Source organism: Zingiber officinale, chromosome 1A (assembly GCF_018446385.1).
Source record: "Zingiber officinale cultivar Zhangliang chromosome 1A, Zo_v1.1, whole genome shotgun sequence".
In the NCBI taxonomy this organism is placed as follows: Eukaryota; Viridiplantae; Streptophyta; class Magnoliopsida; order Zingiberales; family Zingiberaceae; genus Zingiber; species Zingiber officinale.
Window position 1 is genome coordinate 135,748,469 of NC_055987.1, and position 25,890 is coordinate 135,774,358.

The 25,890-nt window shown below is 39.3% G+C and overlaps 1 protein-coding gene across 1 annotated transcript; it reads right to left on the bottom strand.

The window, feature by feature from the left end:
* Window positions 1-13,510: 13,510 nt before the first annotated feature.
* Window positions 13,511-15,494, bottom strand: LOC122034557. The gene has a single exon (XM_042593859.1). The coding sequence runs from the start codon at window positions 15,463-15,465 to the stop codon at window positions 13,666-13,668; it is 1,800 nt and encodes a 599-aa protein (XP_042449793.1). The 5' UTR covers window positions 15,466-15,494; the 3' UTR covers window positions 13,511-13,665.
* Between the last annotated feature and the right edge of the window lie 10,396 nt (window positions 15,495-25,890).

The following is a 25,890-nucleotide window of genomic DNA, read 5'->3' on the forward strand; positions in this document are numbered from 1 at the left end:
CGAATAAAGACGATCCCTGTGAAATTCTGTAACGATTAACCCCCCTGTCACGAAGGCACCTCGGTAGATCACTGGGATACACATCTAGTAAATAACAATAAGGATAAGGGTTACCTACCTCCTTATGGAGGAATTGCCTCTCCCTTCAAGAGAATGCCCTAGACGTCCGTGAACGGGTTACTCTTGTCACTATGGCCCCTCGGGTATACGATCTAGAGCACTCTCTTTACGAGAGCAGTAGTTCCTAAGGGATTGTTTCTCCTTTTAAGGAAACGTCTTAGACGTCCGGAAAGAGTTACCCCTGTCACTAGGGTACCTTGGTCAATACGCTCTAAAGTATCCCCTTTGTGGGATCAACAATCCTCCACATCAAGCAATCAAAACATAGAAACATAAATATGACACACACACAACTCATCAAGAACGAACAAGACATCAACAGGTCATTGAATAGAAACAAGGTGAATCTACATAGTTCTACATCTGCATCATATTACAAATGCTTCCTAATCCTAGAAGAGGATGTCTACTCCATTGTGGGGGAAGAATAACCCCAAAACATAAAGAAAAGCATACTTACAACCCTAGAAGAAAAAGAAGAAGAGATGCTTGATGATTCCGATGTCTTGGGGATGCTTCCTTACTCCGGAGATGGACAGATCGTCAAGGGACGACAGTGGATGAAGCTCTAGGGTTTCCCCCGAAGGAGAAAACCCTTTTCCCAGGAGAGGGACAAAGTCCCCGAACCAAAGATGCCAAGAATAGGGTTCTTGACCTTTTTATACCTCCTCTAAGCCGCCCAGGAAAACCAAGATTTCGGGGTGTCCGGTAAACCGAGTTTTTCACCTATTAAACCAGGTTTTCTCATAATTCACCCTGAACCAAAGTTGTAGCCCTTGAAATTATCTTCAGTCTGATACTTAGATCGAGCCTTGGATCAAACCGAGCCGAAAGTTATGGCGGTTCGAAGTTTGATCTGCAATCTGGGTGGAGGTCCAGTTGAACCCGTGGTTAGGAGACACGTCCGTGCCATTTAGAATGGGTAAACAATTCTTTCTCTCTGTTGAATCTAAAGAAAAGTTGTAGATCTTGAACTCAGCTACGTTTTGGTATAAAGAACAGCCTGAAACTCCAACGGAGCACAAAGTTATGGCCGAATTACGATTAGTCTGCAATCTGCCCAGAATTCAGCACAACTCTGTTTTGGCGTGGCACAGCCCGTGTTCTTCATCGCACGGCCGTGTGGAATCCACACGGCCTCACACGGCTTCCTCTCGGATTGAGTCGCACGACCATGTGGGATCACACGGCCATGGCCTTCTTCGTCTTTGCCGAGGTCACACGACCGTGGCCTTCCTCCCCTCTGGAATGTTGGCACGACCGTGTGTTGCTTGGCCACGGTGTGATTGGCATGGCCGTGCCATTTGGCACAGCCAAGGCCCTCTTCATCTCTGGATTGCAAGCACGGCAGTGCCATTTGGCACGGCCGGAACATGCTTATAGCCACACGCCGTGTGGCCTTGCACGACCCAAGCTCCTGTGTGCACTTTTGCTCCATTTTCGCTCCAAATAACGTCTTGTCAACAAGAAAACAAGCAAAGAACAGATCTCCGAACAAATATAATGAAAGTATGACATTATAAAGAAATAGGGTGCAATAAACATAGAATATGTTATGAAATACAAGTAGATGTGCGTCCAAACATGCATAAATGATCATAAGATCTACGCACATCACATCCCCAGACTTAAACCTTTGCTTGTCCTCAAGCAAAACCCGCAATCTAGATTCATGTGGTTAGATAGTGCATCATAATCTCTAGCAAGTCAATCTAATTCTATCAAATGATTTCATTGGTGAGCAAGATATAAAAGTAGTTTAAGTATGACCTAAGTAGTAGTCCTCCGTGCTCAGTGCGAAAGTGACCTAAATTTATCAAGTTTTAATCCCTAAGTCTAGTCAAGTCGTCATAAAATTGTGTTCCTTATGCTTCCGGCGATAGGCACTAACCTGCCACATGCAAGGTTCGTTCCCCTCAAAAATGTTATGCATCGTCTACACAAAGTCTCAAAGGAATACTCAGTATCAAGAGAAACATAGCATTCATTTCCCCAGTAACTTAACTCGGTCTCAAAGGGGTGAATTGCTAGTTTCTACTCACGACAACAAATTTTTTTATCCCTTATTTTTTTTTCATTCATTTTTTTTCCTTTTTGAATGTTTGCAAAGTACTAAACTTGAACAAACTTTCAAATCTTTTTTTGGGATTATTTTTTTCCCAAATGAGCTACATGATCTGAGTTTATCCAGTAACCAAAATATAGTTGAGAGGTCACCATAGAAGCACAAGTACTAGTTCAATTCTATGAATCATGACTATTTTAGAGTTATCAACCATCAAAAATAGGCATAGTGTATAGAGATCCTAAAACAATGCCAATACTTAAACTCTTATAGTAAAAGCATTGCTCACTTCATGCTATCAAAGATAGAAAAAGATATATCACTAAACATACTAGCACCATAAATAACACATAAAATCTAAAATAAACGTACTAGTATTTTACAATAAGGAACAAACAATCATGATGTGATGTAAGATGCAACTAGCAAAAATTTTATTATGCAAAAAGAAGAAAACAAAAATAAAAACCAAATGCATCTAATGCATCCTCCCAGAATTAAACTTTTCATTGTCCCAATGAAAACTAAAAAAAAAGTGGAGGAGATTAAAAGTAAGAGAAGTTACCAAATGATACGTGCCAAGTATCCATGTCATTAACTTCTCCATCATGTAGTTGCACTCCTCCTAATCTTTGAGTCCTATAAAAGAAGATAGACAACAAAAATTAAGTAGAGGATACATGTTTATTATAAAGAAAGAACTAAAGATATAAAAAAAACAATGAAAATGAACTTGGGTTGCCTCCCAAGAAGTGTTTATTTAAGGTCATTAGCTCGACCACCTCATTAAATTCATCAAAATCTCGCTCTTGGAGGGGTAAGATATTTTAGAACCCTCTTACCAAGGGCTCTTATTATGGAGGGAACTTTCATCAAAAAGTGAAGAATCACTCTCTCCATCTTCGTCTTCTTGGAAATTCTTTCAGGAGGTCGAAGATGGTTCAGATCGAGCTTCCAATTATAGGCCCCATGAAAATCTGCACACCCAAAAGAAAAACATACCTCTCCCAAGCATGGTATATTAGATGGAACTAGAACCATATTAGTATGAACTGAATATGCATAAAAAATTGAATCACATCCAACAAAATTAATTATAGGTACCTCTATGATAATTTCTAAAAGATCACTAGAAATACTAACCTTGCATTGTTGAGATGTACCTGAAAGTTCTAAACAATGGGATGTGACTTCTTCAGAATTAAGAATTGGTTCTAGTTCTGGCTCAGGTGGAAGTGGCTCTAAAAGTGGTGATTCTTGGGGCTTTGCTTCCATTGCACAAGTCCCTACACAATTATCCTCAACCAATTCTATTCTTTCAAATTCCATAGTATCGAGTTGTTGTGCAACCAAGAGAGGTGATCCTTGGGACATTTCCTCCATAGTACATGCCCCTACACTTTTATCTACCACATCATCATCACAAGTGGGGAAGAGTCCACTAACACTAATGTCATCAATAGAGGGATCAACAACATTATTAGAAATTTGAAATAATATTCATAAAGTTGAGATCCCCTGTTGCACCATTAGCTCTTCAGAAACTTGTGTTGTGGTCTCCATCTGACTTGGAGCAAGGATATTTGTGCGTTGGGAGTCCTTCAAGTCAATCTGCTCATTTGGTTGTGAATGATGTGGTCTATCCAGTGAGAAATCATCTTGAATCTCTAAGAAACTTTGAGATGCTTGAAAAGAATGATCAACACCTTGCACATTTCTATAATCAAAATTTTAATAATCCCTTCTATCCTGATTGTAGGGTTGAGGTGGGTCAAAGTTCTGCTACTGGGGAAACGACTGCTCACTCTGCTCTAGAATTAACTGAGGTTGAAAGTTCTGAATTTGATGATCTTCCCAGTCATAGCCATAACTATCAGGAACTTGCTCATATGTATCTTGATGTTGAGGTTGAATCAAACATTGAAGTTCCAGAGTCTTAGCAGATTTTTGGAAAAAATAGCAAATAGCAGCTGGATGAGATGTGCTACCGCACACTCCACAAAGGAACTCAAATTGATCATCTTCTGAATCATAATATTCATCAATGGAAGATCTTGCACTCATGGATGTGAAAAATTCTCTTGAAGTCCTATTTGACATGTTAGTGCTCAAGATATTCAAGAAAAAATTATGAGAGAAAAGCAAAAATGAAGAATTAAAGATAAAAAATAAAATGCTATATGAAAAGCAAGAAACAAAACGCAGAATTTAAATTGCTAGGAAAAAAATACAGGTTTTTTTTTTGAATTATGAAGATGGAAAAACAAAAACTATTCACAAGTCTAGACTAACTAAATTGTTAATCTACTAATGTTAATGTGAACAGTCCCCGGCAACGGCACCAAAAACTTGTTACACAACCGCAAGTGTACGGTTTCATCGTCAGTAATAAAAATATCAAATCCATAGGGACTGTTGATTAAGCACTAGAGATGTCGTAAGGTAAGTTATCTAAACGATCGAAAGCTGGCTTTGGCGTTTGCAAACTAACAATGGTGATTGAAAAGGGAAAGAGAAGGATGAGAGAAAGAGAAAGAACTAATCTTGGGTGGAATGAGCTTCGGGAGATGGATTCTAGGATTTCGGTTTCATTGTAATACTAGGAGATACTACATAGATTTCTTAGTTTCTACCCTCTATATCCATGCTCTTGTAGGAAGTTAGATTATTCAATATCCCTAAGTATCGAATAGAGATGATCCCTGTGAAATCCTGTAACGCTTAACCCCCCTGTCACGAGGGCGCCTCGGTAGATCACTAGGATACACATCTAGTAAATAACAATAAGGATAAGGGTTACCTACCTCCTTATGGAGGAATTGCCTCTCCCTTCAAGAGAATGTCATAGACGTCCGTGAACAGATTACCCTTGTCACTATGGTCCCTCGGGTATACAATCTAGAGCACTCTCTTTATGAGAGCAGCAGTTCCTAAGAGATTGTTTCTCCTTTTAAGGGAATGTCTTAGACGTCCGGAAAGGGTTACCCCTGTCACTAGGGTACCTTGGTCAATACACTCTAAGGTATCCCCTTTGCGGGATCAACAATCCTCCACATCAGACAATCAAAGCATAGAAACATAAACATGGCACACACACAACTCATCAAGCACGAACAAGGCATCAACAGGTCATTGAATATAAACAAGGCGAATCTACATAGTTCTACATCTGCATCATATTACAAATACCTCCTAATCCTAGAAGAGGATGTCTACTCCATTGTGGGGGAAGAACAACCCCAAAATATAAAGAAAAGCATACTTACAACCCTAGAAGAAAAGGAAGAAGAGATGCTTGATGATTCCGATGTCTTGGGGATGCTTCCTTGCTCCGGAGATAGACAGATCATCAAGGGACGGCGGTGGATGAAGCTCTAGGGTTTCCCTCGAAGGAGAAAATCCTTTCCCCAGGAGAGGGACGAAGTCCCCGAACCAAAGATGCCAAGAATAGGGTTTTGACCCTTTTATACCTCCTCTAAGCCGCCCAGGAAAACCAGGATTATGGGGCGTCCGGTAAATCAGATTTTTCACCCATTAAACTAGGTTTTCTCGTGATTCACCCTGAACCAAAGTTGTATCCCTTGAAATTATCTTCAATCTGATACTTGGATCGAGCCCTGGCTCAAACCGACCCGAATGTTATGGCGGTTCGAAGTTTGGTATGCAGTCTGGGCCGAGGCCCAGTTGAAACCGCGGTTGGGAGGCACGGCCGTGCCATTTAGCATGGATAAACAATTCTTTCTCTCTGTTGGATATGAATCAAAGTTGTAGATCTTGAAGTCAGCTACGTTTTGGTATAAAGAACAGCTCGAAACTCCAACGGAGCACAAAGTTATGGCCGAATTACGATCGGTCTGCAATCTACCTAGAATTCAGCACAGCTTTGTTTTGGCGTGGCACAGCCCGTGTTCTTCGTCGCACGGCCATGTGGAATCCACACGACCTCACACGGCTTACTCTCGGATTGAGTCGCACAGCCGTGTGGGATCCCACGACCGTGGCCTTCTTCGTCTCTACCAAGGTCACACGACCGTGTGAGTTCACACGGTCGTGGCCTTCCTCCCCTCTGGGATGTTGGCATGGCCGTGCCATTTGGCACGACCGTGTGTTGCTTGGCCACGGTGTGATTGGCATGGCCGTGCCATTTGGTACGGCCAAGGCCCTCTTCATCTCTGGATTGCAAGCACAGCCGTGCCATTTGGCACACTGGAACATGCTCATGGCCACAAGGTCGTGTGGCCTTACATGACCCAAGCTCCTGTGTGCACTTTTGCTCCATTTTCGCTCCAAATAACGTCCTGTCAATAATAAAATAAGCAAAGAGCAGATCTCCGAACAAATATAATGAAAGTATGACATTATAAAGAAATAGGGTGCAATAAACATAGAATATGCTATGAAATACAAGTAGATGTGCGTCCAAACATGAATAAATGATCATAAGATCTACGCACATCAAGAGGACATGGAAAGGAAGCATATAAGACTTACCGACACTATTCGTTGGGAGAATTGATCGGCCAAGTCTAGTTGAGGATATTCTAAAATCTGGTCAGCGGTGCTCTTCCATGAATCAGTCAGGGCACCATGAAGTTACACCTGGCCGCAGTTGGGAGAAGTGCTGGAAGAGGGGATTGGACCCAACATTTGAAGGGATGGCAGTTGAAACGAAGAGGTGAAAGCATACCGTCCCTTGGATCGCTCCTTGGGGCGAGAAGGGAGCGTAGGGGTAGGGGGCGATCATTGGCTCAAAGAAGGAGGAATAGGAGCTGCAGAAGTCTCGGGCTGGCCTTCCGCTAGGGAGGATGTTTGCTCTTGGACTGAGGTAGGGACATGAGAGGAGGCTGCAACTTCCGAAGAAACTGGAGTACTGCTCCGGGCGGGAGTTTTGACCTTACCGGACACCCGTGACAAAGGCGGCCTCTGGGGTGAGGATTGGACCGAGGGAGTCATGTGTCGCCTCTTGCGTTCAAGACGCAAAGGACGCTCAACCGCTGGAGAAGAAGTCCTCTCACTAGACATAGTGGCGACCGAAGGTCCTGCTATGGGGCGAGATTCTTCTCTAAGAATCTCGTGTTCACCTATTTGTTGGGAAGAGGCTCCCACTGAAGCACTGACAGGGGGAACCTCTTAGTCAGTCATAATCTCTCTCCCATGTTTCCTTAGGATGTCGCTGGGCATTGTGGATGAGTCGAGGGTGAAATCTCTTAACACGATGATTTCTACAGGCAAAAGAAAATACCACAGTTAGTGAAGACATGAAAGGAGAGTTGTTTGATCTTACCAAAAGGCGCAGTCAGAGGCGTCCGGATGGGGCTCAACCCAAAGGTGTACAACACACTCTCCCGCAGCAAGGAGGGGAGTTGGAATTGCACCTCTACTAATTTCTCAGAAGCAATGAGGCAATCTGGCCGGTACTGATGATCACTCAACTCAAAAGGAGAGGGAAGACTGGGACGCCATTCAACTGACCAAGTCACAGACTCAGGAAAGTGTACATAGGAGAAACGAGACTTCCAACCTTTATTGGAAGTAGGCATGCCCTTGAAAAACTTGTACCCGATCCTAGATTACACCATGAAAATACCCGGCTATGATCGTTTGAGGGAATAGAAGTGATGAAAAAGTTGGGGAGTTAACGGAATCTTGTAAGACGACACAAAATTACCATTCCGCACATGGCACGGAAGACATTGGGGGCAAACTGAGATAAATGGACACCAAAATACCGACTCAACGATGAAAATAAGAAAGGGATAGGAACGCGCAGACTGTCAAGAAGCTGGTCCTTGAAGAAGGTCATGAAGGCAGCGGGAGGAGGACAAGGATGGTCGTCAGGTCCAAGAAGGCGAAGCTTGTATGCTTCAGAAAGCTACAAGTTAGAGTGTACCGACTTAAGGTCACTCTTATCAAAATTGGAATGGAAGTATACCAGGGGATTACCACTTCGTCGGCCATTACCAAATCGAAAAGTGTAGGAAGCAGAAGATGATGAAGGAAAGACACTTACAAAGGAGATGCACAAGGGACAAACAGGAATAATCAAAGAAAGAAAGGTCGAAGGAAGAGGAAGCGCTGATGAACAATCGCTTGAGGCCTTTGGGGGTTTTGAACCAAAACCCTTAAGAGACATCGGGATTTGAGTTAGGCAATCGAAACAACATGATGCACGGTAACCGTCAGATCAAGGGAAGAGAAGCGCCATCGGGTCACGTGTAGAAAGCGTGCGCTAGATGTCGTATCGGAGGGAGTAAGTGGGGCACGTGATGATTTTCTATGAAATGACGTTTATGATGGACAAGACAGGAAAATCATGTTGTTGATATGGGAGCAGTGACACCATACCTCGAGGATCAAAAATTTCATGTGGCTACCTTGGGAAAAGGAATAGAAGGCGGTGGGAGCCATTGATCAAAGTTTGGCGCCTTACCCCAACCTCAGAATTAGAGAAAGATTCAAATTTGGTCAAAGCCTAATGGCGAGGTAGGGGGGTAGGAGTCATGATCGCAGATTACTTCAAGGGCCGCAGAGGGCGGGTCTACGGGGTTCATTTCCCAAGATCATCAACGACCTCTCAGTCGGCGTTCCAGACTCTCGTCCGAGCGCGAGTTATAAGTGAGCATGCTTTCATGACCAACGGCCTCTCGGTCGATGTTCCAGACTCACGCCCCAGCGCAAGTTATAAGTGAGCATTCTCTCATGATGAACGACCTCTCGATCGGCGTTCTAGACTCTCGCCCCAGAGCGAGTTATAAGTGAGCATGCTCTCACGACCAACAACCTCTCGGTAGGCGTTCCAGATTCTCTCCTCAACATGAGTTATAAGTGAGCATGCTCTCACAACCAACGACCTCTCGATAGGCGTTCCAGACTCTCTCCCTAGCGCGAGTTATAAGTGAGCATGCTTTCACGACCAACGACCTCTCGGTCGACATTCTAAACTCTCACCTGAGCACGAGTTATAAGTGAGCATGCTCTCACGACTAATGACCTCTCGATCAATGTTCTAGATTCTCGCCCCAGCACGAGTTATAAGTGAGCATGCTCTCACAACCAATGACATCTCGGTCGACGTTCTAGACTCTCACCCTAGCGTGAGTTATAAGTGAGCATGCTCTCATGACCACCAACCTCTTGGTCGGTATTCCAGACTCTCGCCCCAGCGCGAGTTATAAGTGAGCATGCTCTCACGACCAACGACCTCTCAGTCAACGTTCTAAACTCTCGCCCTAATGTGAGTTATAAGTGAGCATGCTCTCATGACCAACGACCTCTCGGTCGGTGTTCCAAACTCTCACCCCAGCGCGAGTTATAAGTGAGCATGCTTTCACGACCAACGACCTCTCGGTTGACGTTCCAGACTTTCGCCCCAGTGCAAGTTATAAGTGAGTATGCTCTCACGACTAACGACCTCTCGGTCGACGTTCTAGACTTTCGCCCCAGCGCGAGTTATAAGTGAGCATGCTCTCACGACCAACAACCTCTCGGTCGGCGTTCCAGACTCTCATCCCAGCGCGAGTTATAAGTGAGCATGCTCTCACGACCAATGATCTCTCAGTCGGTGTTCCAGACTTTCGCTCCAGCGCGAGTTATAAGTGAGGCTGTTCTCACGACCAGCGGTCTCTTGGTCGACATTCTATACTCTCACCCCAGCGCGAGTTATAAATGAGCATGCTCTCATTACTAACGACCTCTCGATCAACGTTCTAGACTCTCGCCCCAGTGCGAGTTATAAGTGAGCATGCTCTCACGACCAACGACCTCTCGGTCGGCATTCCATATTCTCTCCCTAGTGCGAGTTATAAGTGAGCATACTCTCACGACCAACGACCTCTTGGTCAGCGTTCTATACTCTCGCCCCAGCATGGGTTTTAAGTAAGCGAGGCCTCCACCAACTACCTCTCGGGGGGCGATTAATGTCGCTACCGTCACTCAATTCGCGGAGCATCTTCTATTCAAAAATGCATTTTTTTATTAAAGACGTTTGCATGAAACAAGGGAGTTCTAGCGGGAAAAAGGTAAAAGGGCAAGAATAAAGCCTAAAACCCGATCAGGTCTGCATTTAATTGATAAATTACAAGGGAGCGCCCTTCAAAATCTCATTCTTAAACCAGTAAGAACATAGAGGTCATCTAAGTGCTTAAAATTTTCTTCCGGTGCCAGCGGGGAGTTGGCACCCCAAGCAAAAACGTTCTACTTGACTTGCTTTTTCGAGATGGATTCGAGCCTGTTCTAGCTCAGCTTGAGTCAACTAAAGAATGCGCTGTTGTTGAACGATTGTTTCATCTTTAATCTTTGCTTCTTCCTGCATTAGGGACATGGAAGAGGTGTGTTTCTCTTTCAAATATATCATGTATTGAGCTTGACTCTCCAGGTCTGAATAGACTTTCTATTTCAGTACTACCTCAACACGTGCCCGCGATTTAGCAACTAGCCAAAGTTCTTCAATTTTCCTATAAAGGGAAGACTGAAGGTCCCTCTCCTACATATCGGCTAAAGCCGTATCCTTCTAGGCAAGCAGTTGGGTCAAATGAGCCAACTGCTGGCGAAGGTGTTGCAGTTCACCAAACTCAGAGTTCAACACCATGATTAGTGGACGTCAGGTAAAGGAAAGTATGTATTTGTGGGTAGGGGTTACCCCCTTTTAAAGAGGAAGATGGGAAAAGTCGACTTTTGCAAAGATTAAAGTAGCTCTTCATCCGAGGTTGATTGAGTAATTAAACATGTTACAATGCTGACGGTCTAGGAAAAGAAGTATCATTTATAGTCATAAAAGCGAAGTAAATGAAGCTCGAGTTTGGGTCTAGTCAGTCGAACTTGAGCATCCTTCTACTAGACTTAGAGGGGAGGTTTGTGATATGGTGCATAAAGGTTGGGCCCGATAAGGCCAGACATTCAGAAGTCAAGAGGACGTGACAGTCAAGGACAGTTCAAAGTCAAGGAGACGTGGGGATCAGAAGTCAAAGGGACGTGACAGTCAACAGTTAGGGGAAAGGAGTTAGACCACCTTATGTCACCAGCCGTATAATTCCTGGTCGGCTACAGACAGAGCAGGGCCCCAGATCTGAGATAGAGCAAGAGTTAGACCGCCTCTTGTCACCAGCTGACCAGGAATTATGCGGCTAGTTAGGCTTCCTCAGCTCGGTCCGCGTAGCCAGACCTAGTACTTTCAGTAAGACAACTCCCGGTAGGCCCTTCAATGATCCAAGCGTGAAAGATGGGGCCCTCGCCACAACTCGTCCCCTTTATCAAGACTCAAGTCAGGTGGCACGCCCGAACGGTCATCCCGAGCTGTCCGTAGTTAAACTAGGGTGGGACAGAAAGCGCTAAGCGACAAACAATGTTAGAGAATCATAACCTCCTATTAGAGAATAACTGTCAGGCATCAGGGAATATGCTAGTGTCTGCTATTGCTGCGAATGGAACCTTCCTTCCACCAATAGGAGGCAACGGTACACACTCTCTCACTTGATAGGTCCTGACACCTGATATTCTTTTACAACATGCAGGCTCTGAAGGTACGCAGCGTCATATAAAAAGGGAAGTCCTCTCCCTTAGCTGAGTGTGCGCAAAGCCTGAGTACCACCGATTTCGTCACCACTGTCCCTGAATTCCACGTGAGGGTCCGTTATTCCGGTACACATACATTAGATGTGCCAATGTCGTCTTTTCATCAACACTAGTACCATCTCAGCCGACCTCCGTCTGACTCAGATTTCGAATAGGATCAAATATATTTTAATTTAATAAATGGCAAAAATTGTGCCTACAGTCACTCACCGAACATCGTTTACCATGTTTTCAGACCTTGCTCGGACCACTATGCCTCTCTAATTGGAAACACTTTCAAGTAGGATTCATGTGGAAACACTATGCCTCTCTAAGTCAACTACCACATTGGTTGCTAGCATAGTTTGTAGAATCGTGATCCTACGCAGAATCGATTTAGGGTCAGGATCAGATCGGTCAGGATCGGATCATAGAATCGTACGATCCTACCAAAACCCCTTAAAATTTTATCATACATGATTAATAATTAGAAAAAATACCTAAAAACTCATTTACATATAAATAAATTACTAATTTTGTATATATATGCAATCATTTATACTCAACACCTTAAATTACATTACTACATGTATAAATTTAAATTAACTTGTAATTCAACTATCATTCTCGCATAGTAATAATATTTATATTTTCATATCATAAAATGAAAGAATATAAAATTTCTATTAACACAATAATAATAACATATTCAATGTCAAAAATATTTTCTTGGTTTATAAGATAATTCAATTTAAAGGCCAACAAAGCACCTAACATATATAACAAAAGTTATTGAATCCTTTGATTCAAATATGAACGTTGGAAATAATCTTCTAAAGACTGGTTGATGCCACACAATACTAGACAATAGGCATCCAAAATTCATTATTTTGGGAAAAAGAAATGACAACATATTATTGATAAAAAACTAACTTAAAAATAATTAAACATATGCTTAACTAATTTAAAACCCTAATAAGATGAAAAAAAAAGCTAATAAAAAAAAGATAAACTCTTCTAGATATTTGAAAAGGATTTAAATGATATTTTTTTGGATTTGAAATAGCATGGTTAAGAATAAACTTTGAAATTTATTAAAGATCTCTGAACGAACTTTGATTTGATATATTATAGGCTCCGTTGTTCAATCTGAGTCAAAAGTTATGACCTCTCAAAGCTTCCATCGATCCTGCTCCGATCCTACCGATTCTGTTTCGATCCTACCGATTATATTCCGATCATATTGTAAAAAGTGATTCTACACGATCCTGGATCGATTTTGGATTTCCGGATCGTACGATCCTATAATCCAGATCGTAGGATCGTACGATCCTATAATCCAGATCGTGATTTTATAAACTATGGTTGCTACCAGTCAAACATGTGCAGGGAATGATGGCAAGAAGGGTTTCACATAGGGAATCGGTGGCGGGACGACCACACTGTTGAGATGATCCATGGTTGGATGACAAAATAATTTTAAGGAGCAATTGGTGGCCGGATACATCTGAAACCATACGTATTTTAAGAAGTTGCCTAGACTATCGTACACTAGCCAGATAGGCTACACATGATCTTGTTAGGTGATCATAATTTGACTTACTTTTATTTTATTTTTAGTAGCTAGTATCAAATATCCTGTACTTCGGCCCAACTAATCACGATAGTAGTACAAGGAGAGACAATGAAGTAATCAAGGGAACATATGGATGGACAAACCATTGCCCCAACAATATCCCAGAGGAAATATTCAAATCATGCATTTTGGTCGTTATGTGCATTAAAAGTTAATGAAACCCTTTAATCATAAGACATCTTAGTTTTACCACACTAGGAAAAAGTAGAAACCGACATCAATGGGGAAAATGTAGGAACACTACCGCCAAGCTGTTCCATTCCCACATCACAACTCACAAGGATTCGCAGGTTCATCAGCTCACGATAACATCTCCATCGATAATGGCGTGCCGCATCAGGACTATCTCTTTGACAAGATTTCGATACGTGAAGTGCCTCACCGAAGCTCTCAAAAACAACTCTGGCGGTATCTTTCGCTTTTTCACCTTCCTCTTTGTGGAATGACCTGCATTGTTCCGCTCTTCCTCGAACCATTCTTCCATGTCCTCATCCTCCAGATCCACATCTACAGCATTCTCATTGTTCGCACTATTCGTTTCCTTCCTCTTATTTTCTTGGAGCATCTGCTCCTTGTAATGCTTGTTCGACAATTCGATGCTCCTCTTCACTAACTTTTCCATATCGTTTGAGCTCTTAGCGGTTTTCCTCCACAGCGCATCCCAATACTCTTTCGTCTCTTCCGGATTGGTTTCGGTTTCCTCATCATCCTCATCGCCAACATCAATCACCTCTTCATCCTCGTTCTCCTCTTCCTCATCTCGATCACTTTCACCTTCCTCGGTCCAATCCATGATTTGTGATTCGTCATTTCCATCACTATCGTCATCTGCCTCGTCCTCACTGTCGTCCGGCGCGTCACATCCCAACTCCATTTCCTCTAGCTTCGCCTTCCACTCCTTGGTGTAGGGATGGAGCAGTTCCATGGGGTGGTTGCTCAGCAAGAATTCCAGGCACCGGGACTTCCCGTCCTCGCTCAGTTTCTGATATGCCTTCACCACGTCGTCGACGTATGCCTTGGGGTTGCACTTCACGATCTTGCAGAGCCCAGCGAAGTACGTGCACACCTCGACCCGGCCGTCCTCGTGCTGCAACTCGCAAGGGTACTGGCTTTCTATGCTCGGGTCGAGAAGCGGCCCCAACATCTTGAAGAATTCATCTTGCGGCTCGAACCGGCACTGGTACACCGGGCGCTTCACGTAGATGATGTCCGGTCGCATCCAGGCCGCGCACTGGGTGATTGTCGAGCGCACCCGGTTGCCGAGCCGGCCCATGAGGCTCCATTTGTCCAGCCGTTGGTTTCCAGCCTCCATCGCTACCTCCGCCACCAGCGTCCACTGCTGCCAGGGGAGCTCTGTCGGCCGCCACTTGGGGTGCCGCACGAAGACCCAGTAGTATCTCAGCCCGGCGGAGGGATTGAGGCGGCTGCAGTAGTCCTTGGACATTTCGAACTGGTCGATCTCGTCCCATTCCTCGTGTGTGCGGACATCGTTGATGAGGGTCACGCGGTCGTCAGAGAATCGCCCGCGGATTGGCGGGCCGACCACGATACCGCGCCATGAGTAGGGACCGTAACGGCCATACTTGTACCAATCGTATGGGTGGCGGAGGAGAGGGTCGTCCTTGGACAAGAAGCGGACGGCGCGGTCGTAGCCGAGGCCGATAGCCTGAAGCTCGTCATCGGTGAAATTATCCGCCTGGTTTGCGGCCTGACGCTTGCGGCGGTAGAAACGGTTCTCCGCGAGGCGGCGGCTGCGGACGCGAGCACGTTCCTTGGCTTGCCGACGCACCTCACCGCTGCCTTCGATGCGACCGGAAGAGGACCCTCCAGGCTTCTTCTTGCTGCGTCCGGCGGAGACGAGGGTTATTGGGACGGGGCGGCGGGGGAGGAGAAGAGGAAGTTGGGATTGGGGTTGGAATTGGTGAGAGTAGACGCAGATAGGAGATACGGTTGAAGGGAAACTCCGAGCTCTGGGGAGGGAAAAGGAAGAAGAGGAGGGCGAAGGAGAGGAAGTGAAGGGGTTTATCCGCAGGCCCGTCCACTGAAGGGGAATTGTGAAATTGGACGAAGGAGGCGTTGCCGTTGCCGTCGCCATCGGAGAAGGGTTCCCATGCGTCCAGGGTTTCTCATCTAAAACGGCTAATGATGGGCCGTATTTATCGAGTCGTCGGCATTATCCGGCGCATTATCCGGCCCATTAATAGCGTACCTGGCTGAGGGTTTGGACAGAATATTTTTAAAATGTTCCTCTTCATTGTTTTTTTTAAATATATTTAAAATCGGAATGTTGTGAAAGATTTTTAGTTGATTATTAATACGTTTAATTCAAATTTAGGATCAAAATACATATACTCGTACAAATTAGAATCTAAGTTATTAGTAAGCATTTAAGAATAGCATAATCTATACTTTAAAAAAAAATTGATGATCAAAATGATATCAAATCAGACGATGAGTTCAGTCTTATAGGAATTTTTTATCGGTCGTCAAATTAAATTGGGAATGACTTATAGTGATTGGTCTAGAAATTTAATATTTCATGATTACGTGCTCTATTTAAGAAAAAAAATCTCTATTTAGAAAAAAAAAAATCTATAAATATATCATAACTATGAATCGAATTATAAATATTTCAGTAATAACTTAACATCATACTGTTGTATGACAGCTAAAGGGTCATGTATACTTTCAAAAGAGTGTTATATCTTGAAATGTAATCAAATAATTTCAAATATAATCAAAACTAACTGTTGAATGATTATTTTAACTATTATATATTGATGATCTCTTTTGTTTTTTTTTTTTTTGCACTCAGGTTCTTCTCTCTAGAAAGCTAGATCGACTTCTCAACTCATGAGATCCAACATCTAGAGAGATAATATAGGTTAGGACTTAGGTCAGCTTGTGGCATAGCCTCTTCGGCACTTAAGTTAGTCACCGATAAAAAAGGAAGAAGAAGAAGAAGAAGAGTTTAATGGAAAAGAGCAGCCTCTGCTTGTAGGAATAAGAGAACCAGCATACTTATAACTTACATCTTTTAGTGTTTATATAATTATCAGAAAAGCATCTCCTCATCAAATATTTCATGCGCTTTTGTTTCTTCCCGCACAAGTGAGTGAAGACAAGGCTTCTGGCACTCCGTTACTTGTTTCTCCACTCATTAATTGTCATATATAGGGAGGAAGGGATCAAGGGAACTAGATATGACACTCATTATTTACTTCTCCATTCATCGATTGCCAAGTATGTGTTGGAATCGGAGTGCAGCGGAATACATATACTTAATTATGGATCTCTTCGTGGTACATATAGTTTTATACAAAATAACAATAAAAAACATACCTCGAGTCCTTGATAGGCATAAATGATATCACAGATAAATAAGAGCCCACGTGTAACTCCTCTAGCGGTATACACATGCACTAGATCCCAAACTTGACACGATCTGTTAGGTGTTAGCCTCTTGGATCGACAAAGCCTTGGAATCACTATTGATCTCTTCCAATGGAAGAAAGCAAAGAAGAAGTCTTCGAGGGAGAAATTGAGAGAAAGAGTTCTTTTAAATCTTTCTAAGGATGGTTACTTATAGCTTCTAAGGAATATGAAGAGATATGACTCTTCATATTCTCCATTAATTATCATTATAATAACTCTTTGAATTCTCTATTAATCATCATAATTATGACTATTCAAATTCTCTCTTATTTGGATCGAATAAATCCATATTTGATCTTGATCTCGACTAGCTTCCGATATTTCAGAATTAATTAATAATCCAATTAATTCTAATTAAGAAATAGTAAAATTGATTAATTTTAATATCCACTAAAATAATCAATTATAGATAATATTCATGTATACGTGCTATGTGTGTGATCCTCTAAGTTTTATATATGAAGGTAGTGTAAATCTATACATAGACTAAGATAACCATTTAGCAATAATTTTTAGTCACCCAACACGATAAAATTAATATCAGTCATAAACTATAAACCATCATAAACTGATTACTGTGTAATTCAATCTCTACATCTAAGCCTACATCCCAATTAATTCGGTACATTATGCATCATTACCAAATAAATTATTTTACTTGATTTCCAAGATATAATAGACTCTTTTTGAATAATTAAATCATTTCTCCTATGGATATGAATTTTGAATCACTAGTATCTCTATCAAGCGGTCAAGTTGTTAACTCTTATCTAAGAGAGCGATAAATCCTCTATTGACTCAATATTATTCTCTCTACATTTTGTTATACACCTAACTATCATATTAATCACAATTTGATTAAAGACTGCTTTTAATAGTATTAAAGTATATAACTCCACACATAGAATAAATGAATGTCTTATGTCAAAAGATTAGTTATACTCGTTCATAAGAGAAATGACCAATGATTGTTAATATGTGGTCTCCTCTTAAGCAGGTCATGTCTAGTATACCTCTAAACTCAATGCACCCCCAAACACAACTTGGATATCCATCCCTCGATCTATCTTGACCTAGTAATACTTGGCGTTGATCTAGATATCTATCCAATCAAGAACTATTTTTAGATTAATATATCCATTAATCTGTAGGACTTTATCATTAATCATATACGTACAGAAAAGTAAATAATTAACTATAAAAACTTGCCTTTATGAAATAATTATTCACAAAATATATAAGGAGTGTCTTGACACATAAATGCATGACTCATCATTGATCTAACTATATCTATGAGTGTGTGATTTCTCCTTTCTAAAACACTATTCCGCTCTGGTGTTCTAGGATGCGTAAGTTGGAAAATTGTCTCACACTCTTTTAAGTTGGAAAATTGTCTCACACTCTTCTTGCCACGTTGATTTTCTACCTTATTCTTAAACTTCTTAAACTTCTTAAACTTGTCCAGAGTTTCAGATTTATGTCTCATTAAGTAGATATATCCATATCTACTTAAATCATCAGTAAAAGTCACGAAGTAGGTATACGCTCCTCTAACCTAAACTTGCAATCACCCACAAACATCGCTATGTATGAGTTTTAGTGGTTCCTTTGCCCGTTCACCTATCTTGGTGAAAGGCTTCTTGGTCATTTTGCCTTGTAAACATGCTTCGCATGTATCTATGAGCTCCAATTAAAAAAAAAGAGTCCAAATACCCATTACTGAGTTATCTAGTGATGCGTTTCTAGGTCATATGACCAAGTCTACAGTGCTTGAGATATGTCAAGTTTGAGCCATGTAATTTCTGCTTCTTACTTTCAATACAATAAATCAGTTCATCTAAGTTAAGAATATAAAGACCATTATTCAATGAACCAATCCCATAGAATACATTGTTCAAATAAAAGAAACATAACTTGTCCTTGAATTAAAATACGAATTCCTTGGCATCCAAACTATACATCGAAATGATACTCTTTGAGAAAATATCAACAAAATAATAGTTTTCTAAATTCAAAACAAGTCTACTAGGCAAATTTATTGAATAAGTTCCTACAGCTAACGCAACAACTCTCACTCTATTAGCTACTCGTAGGTCCATTTCGCCCTTGAACAACCATCTGCAGTCACTTAGACCTTGTATGTTCACACAAATATGAGAACTGCTTTTAAAATCTATGAGCCATGATGAAGAAATAGAAAGATTACACTCTATCATAAAGATATCTAAAGCATCCGCTCCACTAGCATTCTTCTTTATGAAAATATAGCAGTTTTTCTTCCAATGACCTTTCTTGCCACAATAGAAGCATATGACCTCCTTCTCATTAGATTGGGGTATCTGTATCCCTTTCTTAATCTTCTTCTGAGCTTGATATTTGGGATTCTTCACTGCATTATCCTTAGGATTAAACTTCTCGGTGCTAGGGCGCTTGTTGGTCTTTCTGACTATCATTACATACAGTGAAGGATTTACCTTCATATCCTTCTCAACATTTTTAAGCATTGCCATCAGATCAATCAAACTCTTGTTCATGCTGTTCATATTGAAGTTTAACACGAACTAGAAAAATGATGGAGGTAGTGATGATAATACCAGGTCAATAGCTAAGTCTTAGTCCAATTTGGAACCTAAGCTCTCGAGCCTCTCTATATACCGATCATTTTGAGTACATGAGATTCAACTTGGTACATATGTCATTATACTGATGCTCGGAGGCTATTAGAGTAATAATACCTACTGTATTGACTAGTATTATGGCTCAAAGGTATTAGCTACCCGACACATATGTCATTATACTAATGCCCGAAGGTTGTTAGAGTAATAATACCTTATACATTAGTCGTTATTATAGACTGGAGGCACTAGCTACCTAACACCTATGTCGTTATACTAATATACGGAGGTTGTTATAGTAATAAAACCTAATGCATTGGTCATTATTATGTCCCAAAGGCATTAGTTACTGTTGTATTTAAGACGCTAGAGGGGGGTGAATAACGTTCGTCAGTTTTTTGAAAGTCACAAGTATATGCAATGGAAAAGAATCATGAAAATACAAATGCTAACATAAGTAGTTTTACTTGGTTCAGAGCATTCAATGACTCTTACTCCAAGGCCTATACTCGTTGAGTGCTTTCGTTGGGCAATCACTATTAGTTCAAATATTTGAGTAATAAAATTTGAGTACACTAACTATAAAATAAAAAGTTGTCGATAAAAAGAAAGTAACAACAAAGTTCCTTAATCATCTGTTGTCAAAGCAACTTTTCGAGATCGCCAAAGCCTTCTCAGAGCAGTGCGTAAGAACGTAAGTTATAGCAAATGTTGTCTTTAAGCAGCTGGTGGAAGCCTCCTTTTATAACCCCGTCCGGGTGCCTGGATCCCTTCCCAAGTGCCTAGACTGTGCTGACATAATGAGCTCTGATTGAAGCTTTATCCTTGAAGTTTATCCACCTTCGAGCACCCGGACCCCCTTTGGGTGTCGGACTCCCTTTGGGTGTCAGACCCCCTTTGGGTGCCTGGACCGCTGACATGGGTTAGCCAGTCGCTATGATCCAGTTAGGTGTGAAGATGAGTTTTGTTGGTTCATACGCCTCGAGCAATTCCAGGCGCTCTGATCGCTTGGGTGTCTGGCCATGCACCCGCCCGGGCGCTGCCTTTGCGAAAACTGGCTCGAACGCCCAGAGTAAATCTAGGCGCCCAGACTCCAGGCGCCTAGACCAACTTCTTCAAAACTCTTCTTTCTACAAAATAGAGTTAGTCCAAGCAAAATTAATATTTGACAGCCTTTGGACTGTCCAATTCTAACTTTGAGTTTCGCTGAAACTCTTAGTCGGATCGACGCCTACTATTCCCTCAACTAGGAATGCATTCTCATTGGATCTCTCCTCCATTTGCTCACCTCCACTTACTAATTTCAAACTTCCTCCTTGATGTCAGGTCCCTTAATCCACTAGGACTTCCTACTAGATCTTAACTAATCTAGACTTCAGCCAGTTATCAACACAACTAGACTTCCTTCTGTCAGATCTCAACCAACCTAGACTTCCTTCTACTAGATTTCAACCAATCTAGACTTCATGCCAACTATCAACCTAGTTGGACTTCAACCTAGTGTTTTGGTCCTCTAGATCCATCAAGTCCTATACACATGGTAAAAGGTTAGACAAATAATATATCTAACTTTGGCCTATTTATCATACATCAAAACCTGATTATTAGTACAATTTACACTGATAAATCTCCCCATTTTTGATGTAGTGACAACTTGAGTTAAAGTTAGAAAAAAACAAATGCAAATAAGCATTATGTAATGCAAAATTAAGTTTAAATTTGAGTAAAGTGAGTCGATTTTTCTAACCTGACCCACTATCCTCCCCTTTTGGCATATATAAAAAAAAATGTAATGCATTAGACACAAGTAATGCATTAAAACTATAAGTAAGTCACACCAAAAGGACAAGTGAAACTAAGTAGTAAGTATAATATTCTTCAAGTTTATGTTTAGGGAGAGTAAAAATTTCCAAAGTAAAGTTTTAAGTATTTTTTTTTTTGAAAAGGTTTTTGAACGGAAAAAACTTGCAAAGTAAATTTTCAAATATTTTTCTAAAAGTTTGCAAATCAAATTTTCAAATAAGTCAAAGATTTTCAACTATTTTTCAAAGAACTATTCAACGAAATTCAACTATTTTTCAAGATATTTTTTAAATGTTTTCAAGAAAGTTTTCAAAATGTGTTTGTCTTTGAAAAACATGTTTGAATGCATAATTTTTAAAACAATAAAGGTTTTCAAAGGATTTAAAACACTTTTGAAATATAAAGCATTTTTCACAAATACTTTCTAAGTTATCCATTTGCAAAGTAATTTTGTAAACATTTTCAAAAGTTTATTCTTTTCAAATTTTCAAATGTATAATTTTTAAAAGAAATTTTGAAACTTTGCAAGAATTTTGAAGAACATTTTCAAAGAATTTAAGCAAATTAATTTTGAACCATTTTAAAAATATTTTTCAAATAAAGGTTAACAAAGAATGTTACAAGCATTTTTCAAATTTATTTTTAAAACAAATTTTAATAAAAGTTCCAAGTATTTTCAAGGATATTTTTCCCTTATAAGTTATTTTCAAAACATAAATCTTTGTATGAATTTTTTAAAATTCTTTTTAAAGTATTTTTTAAAGTAAATTTCAAAACCTTTTTAAGTTGTCCAAGTTATTTCTCCCCTTTAACCTGATATAATTTTGAAAAATAATATGCATATAAAAATAGTCCTTAAATGTCTAATCTTTCGTTACTAACTAACTACCAGAAGATAGTAGTTTTTACTTAGTTAGTCAAGTTAAGTAATATTGTCCAGTTAGATATTTGTTGAAAAAGGGACTACTTAACTTGATCAATGTACCGTTGTATTTATAGCCTAGACTTATTTTGATGCACTAATATAAGTATCTAAAGTCCAAGAAAAAGGCCTATACATTTCACATCATTCTAAATTTTTGAATACATAATTAAGGTAGACCTAGTGTGCTTGTGAGATGCTCATTGCCTAGATCTATAGGATCATACTTTCTAGGGATTCGTTCTAGACTAAGGCCAAATAAATTTTGAAACACTAGAGAAATGGAAATTTTTTAAAGAAATACAAATAAGAGTAGCCTAGAATTTACAAAAATCTAAACATTGCAAAAATCTAAACTTGTCTCATTTGATGACACTTATTATTATTTATCAATGTCTCTTGCCTCATTCGCCTTATTACCTGAAATAGTTAAAATCTGTGAGTCGAGAGACTCGGCACATTCAAATCATATTATGCATTAATTAGTTCTTATATCCATGCGTCCTATCGAGGAGCCTATACTAACTAATTTATCCTCTAGCTAATTGTTTTGCATAAATATAAGGAGAGTATAATCGTGAACATACTCTTGCCAAGCATATATGTTATCATACTTTTTGCCCCACATAAATAATTGCATAGATAAAGCATAATATGAGCATAGCAAAATATAATCTTAAGCATTACTAATGCAAAGTTCTAAAATCTAACAAGAGCATAATATAAGCAAGAACAAAATTAGGAAGCATGGAGCATAAACTTACTTTACAGAAAGGAAAACATATACATAACTTAATAAGGGATGAACATAACGCAGGTGTGGTAACCATCATTAGAGCTCGTTCATTTGATCCATGATCATGCAATTAGTTGTGCAACAAGCATATGACTTATGGTACAACTCACACTAGTCAAAACAAATGCTTTACACCATCATTCATTTTTGGAAAGGCCCTCCCCGGAGCTCATCCCGAGGCACCAATCTCGTATTGTCACCACACATGTGCGTATTCCTCTACTTATCCATATAACTCTTTTATATCATACATCACAAGTATACATGCATGGTTCTTAAACTGTCTTCGTAAAGAGAACTACTTATAACTTCACATGGTATTAGTTACACATTGGAACCACATTACAGATGCATATTATCATCAATTTCATAACATACATGTTCCTAAAATAATGAACTAATCTAACATACTAAGTTATCAAAACATAATTGAGTGCATATATTAAACCCCAAAAGTCCGAAACACATAGAATTAGCATATGACTCATTAAGTTAACATGAAGAAGAAAAAAAAGAAACATGGGCATAACTAGATCCAACATCCTAATTCCCTAACATTAACATGTGACTCATTCGTTAGCATGATAAGAAGCAAAAATAAACAAAGTTATAACAAAGCCAAATTCCAAAAATTTACATATATCTTAAGCACAAGATGGTTACTTTCATGGCAACTTAACCCCTAAGATCCGAACCTACACATGACACAAAATAATCATAAACTTGGATTCAACCTTATGATATCAAAATTTCTAGGAGCTAGAATGGTATCAACTTCTAAGTAATAAAAGAGCATGAGGTCTTATACAATCCAAATCCTACAAATCTATAAAAGCTAATATGGTATCATCTCCTTAACACATACATACAACCAAAACTGAAACTTATATAAGGTACCTAAACATACATGAACTTGAATAACTAAAATAAAATAAGATGTGAGAAAACACATGGAACAATGGTAGTGCAACATCATGATGAATAAGACCCCCTAAACAGAATTTAAAACTACTCCCATAAATATGAAATTTACAAATTTAATACTTAGAATTAAGCATGGATCTTCTAAGAGAAGAGAACTAGAAGCATGACCCAAATTGTAATGCAATATTCATATTTATAACTCTTAAAACCATATTTAAAACTCACCACAACAGAACCAAAAGTAGCAAGGTCACAGCATAATTCCAGATTCGTCATTCAATGGTATAAAAATTATATGAAATTCATCTTTGATCTGAAAAGGGTTCTATAAATTAGTAATGAAAGCTGACTAAATTTTCTACATTTTAACAAAAGACACCGAAGTGAAATTAGTTCACCCATTGAGGCTAATTTACACCACAACAGAACCAAAAGCACCAGGGTCACAATATAATTCTAGATTTGTAAGTCAGTGATATAAAAATCATATGAAATTCATATTTAATATGAACAAGGTTCTGTAAATTGGTAATGAAAGCTAACTAAATTTTTTACATTTCAACAGAAGATACTGAAGTGAAATTTGTTCACCCATTGAGGTCAATTTACACCACAATAGAACCAAAAGCAGTAGGGTCACAGTATAATTCCAGATTCGTCATGGTATAAAAATCATATGAAATTTATATTTGATCCGAAAAGGTTCTATAAATTGGTAATACAAGCTAACTAAATTTTTTACATTTCAACAAAAGATATTAAAGTGAAATTCGTTCATCCATTGAAGCTAATTTACACCACAACATAACCAAAAGCAGCAGGGTCACAGTATAATTCCAGATTCGTCATGGTATAAAAATCATATGAAATTTATATTTGATCCGAAAAGGGTTCTATAAATTGGTAATAAAAGCTAACTAAATTTTCTACATTTCAACAAAAGACACTAAAGTGAAATTTGTTCACCCATTGAGGCTAATTTACACCACAGCAGAACCAAAAGTAGCAGGGTCACAGTATAATTCTAGATTCGTCGTGGTATACAAATCATATAAATTTATATTTGATCCGAAAAGGATTTTGTAAATTGGTAATAAAAACTAACTAAATTTTCTATATTTCAAGAAAAGACACTAAAGTGAAATTCGTTCACCCATTGAGGCTAATTTACACCACAACAGAACCAAAAGTAGCAGGGTCACAGTATAATTCCAGATTCGTCAGTCAGTGGTATAAAAATTATATGAAATTAGTAATAGAAGCTAACTAAATTTTCTACATTTTAAAGAAGACACAGAAGTAAAATTCGTTCACCCATTGAGGCTAATTTACACCATAACATAACCAAACTTAACAAACTATAAATTCTGAAACTTCACAAGACATAGAAGCTAAATAAAACAATAACATGGTTGAGAATATGCCTTTAAATCTTAGCTACCAACCCCTCCTTTAGTCGTCTTCACTTGGAGCTCTAGAATCAACAGAGTTGGGCGAGATGAGGGTTTAGGGTCGGCGAAAACAAGAAGACAAGTTGGAGTTCTAGGTGAAGGTTTAAATAAAAGAGGAAACTTATGACTTGGTCTCAATTTCTAATTGCTACCAATTTTATAAGTCCTATATATTATTTTTATAAAACTTAATACTAAGTCTAAATAGAAACTTATATCCATGATTATATAATTCCATATATATTTTACTTAGTCATAAATTTTTTTTCATGATATATATAATTTATAATACTACAGTTTCTTAATTAATTTATATGCACTATATATTTTTATACGTTCTATATCTTATATCTTCCTTATTTAATTTTAGTTATGCTTTATAATTTATATTATACATTTTATAATATATAATATATTATTTTTATAAAATTTTAATCCATATCTTATATTTTCCTTATTTAATTTTATTTATTCTTTATAATTTATATTATACATTTTATATTATATAATATATTATTTATATATTATTTATATTTTAATTAGATGAATAATTTATAAAAATTTATAGACATAT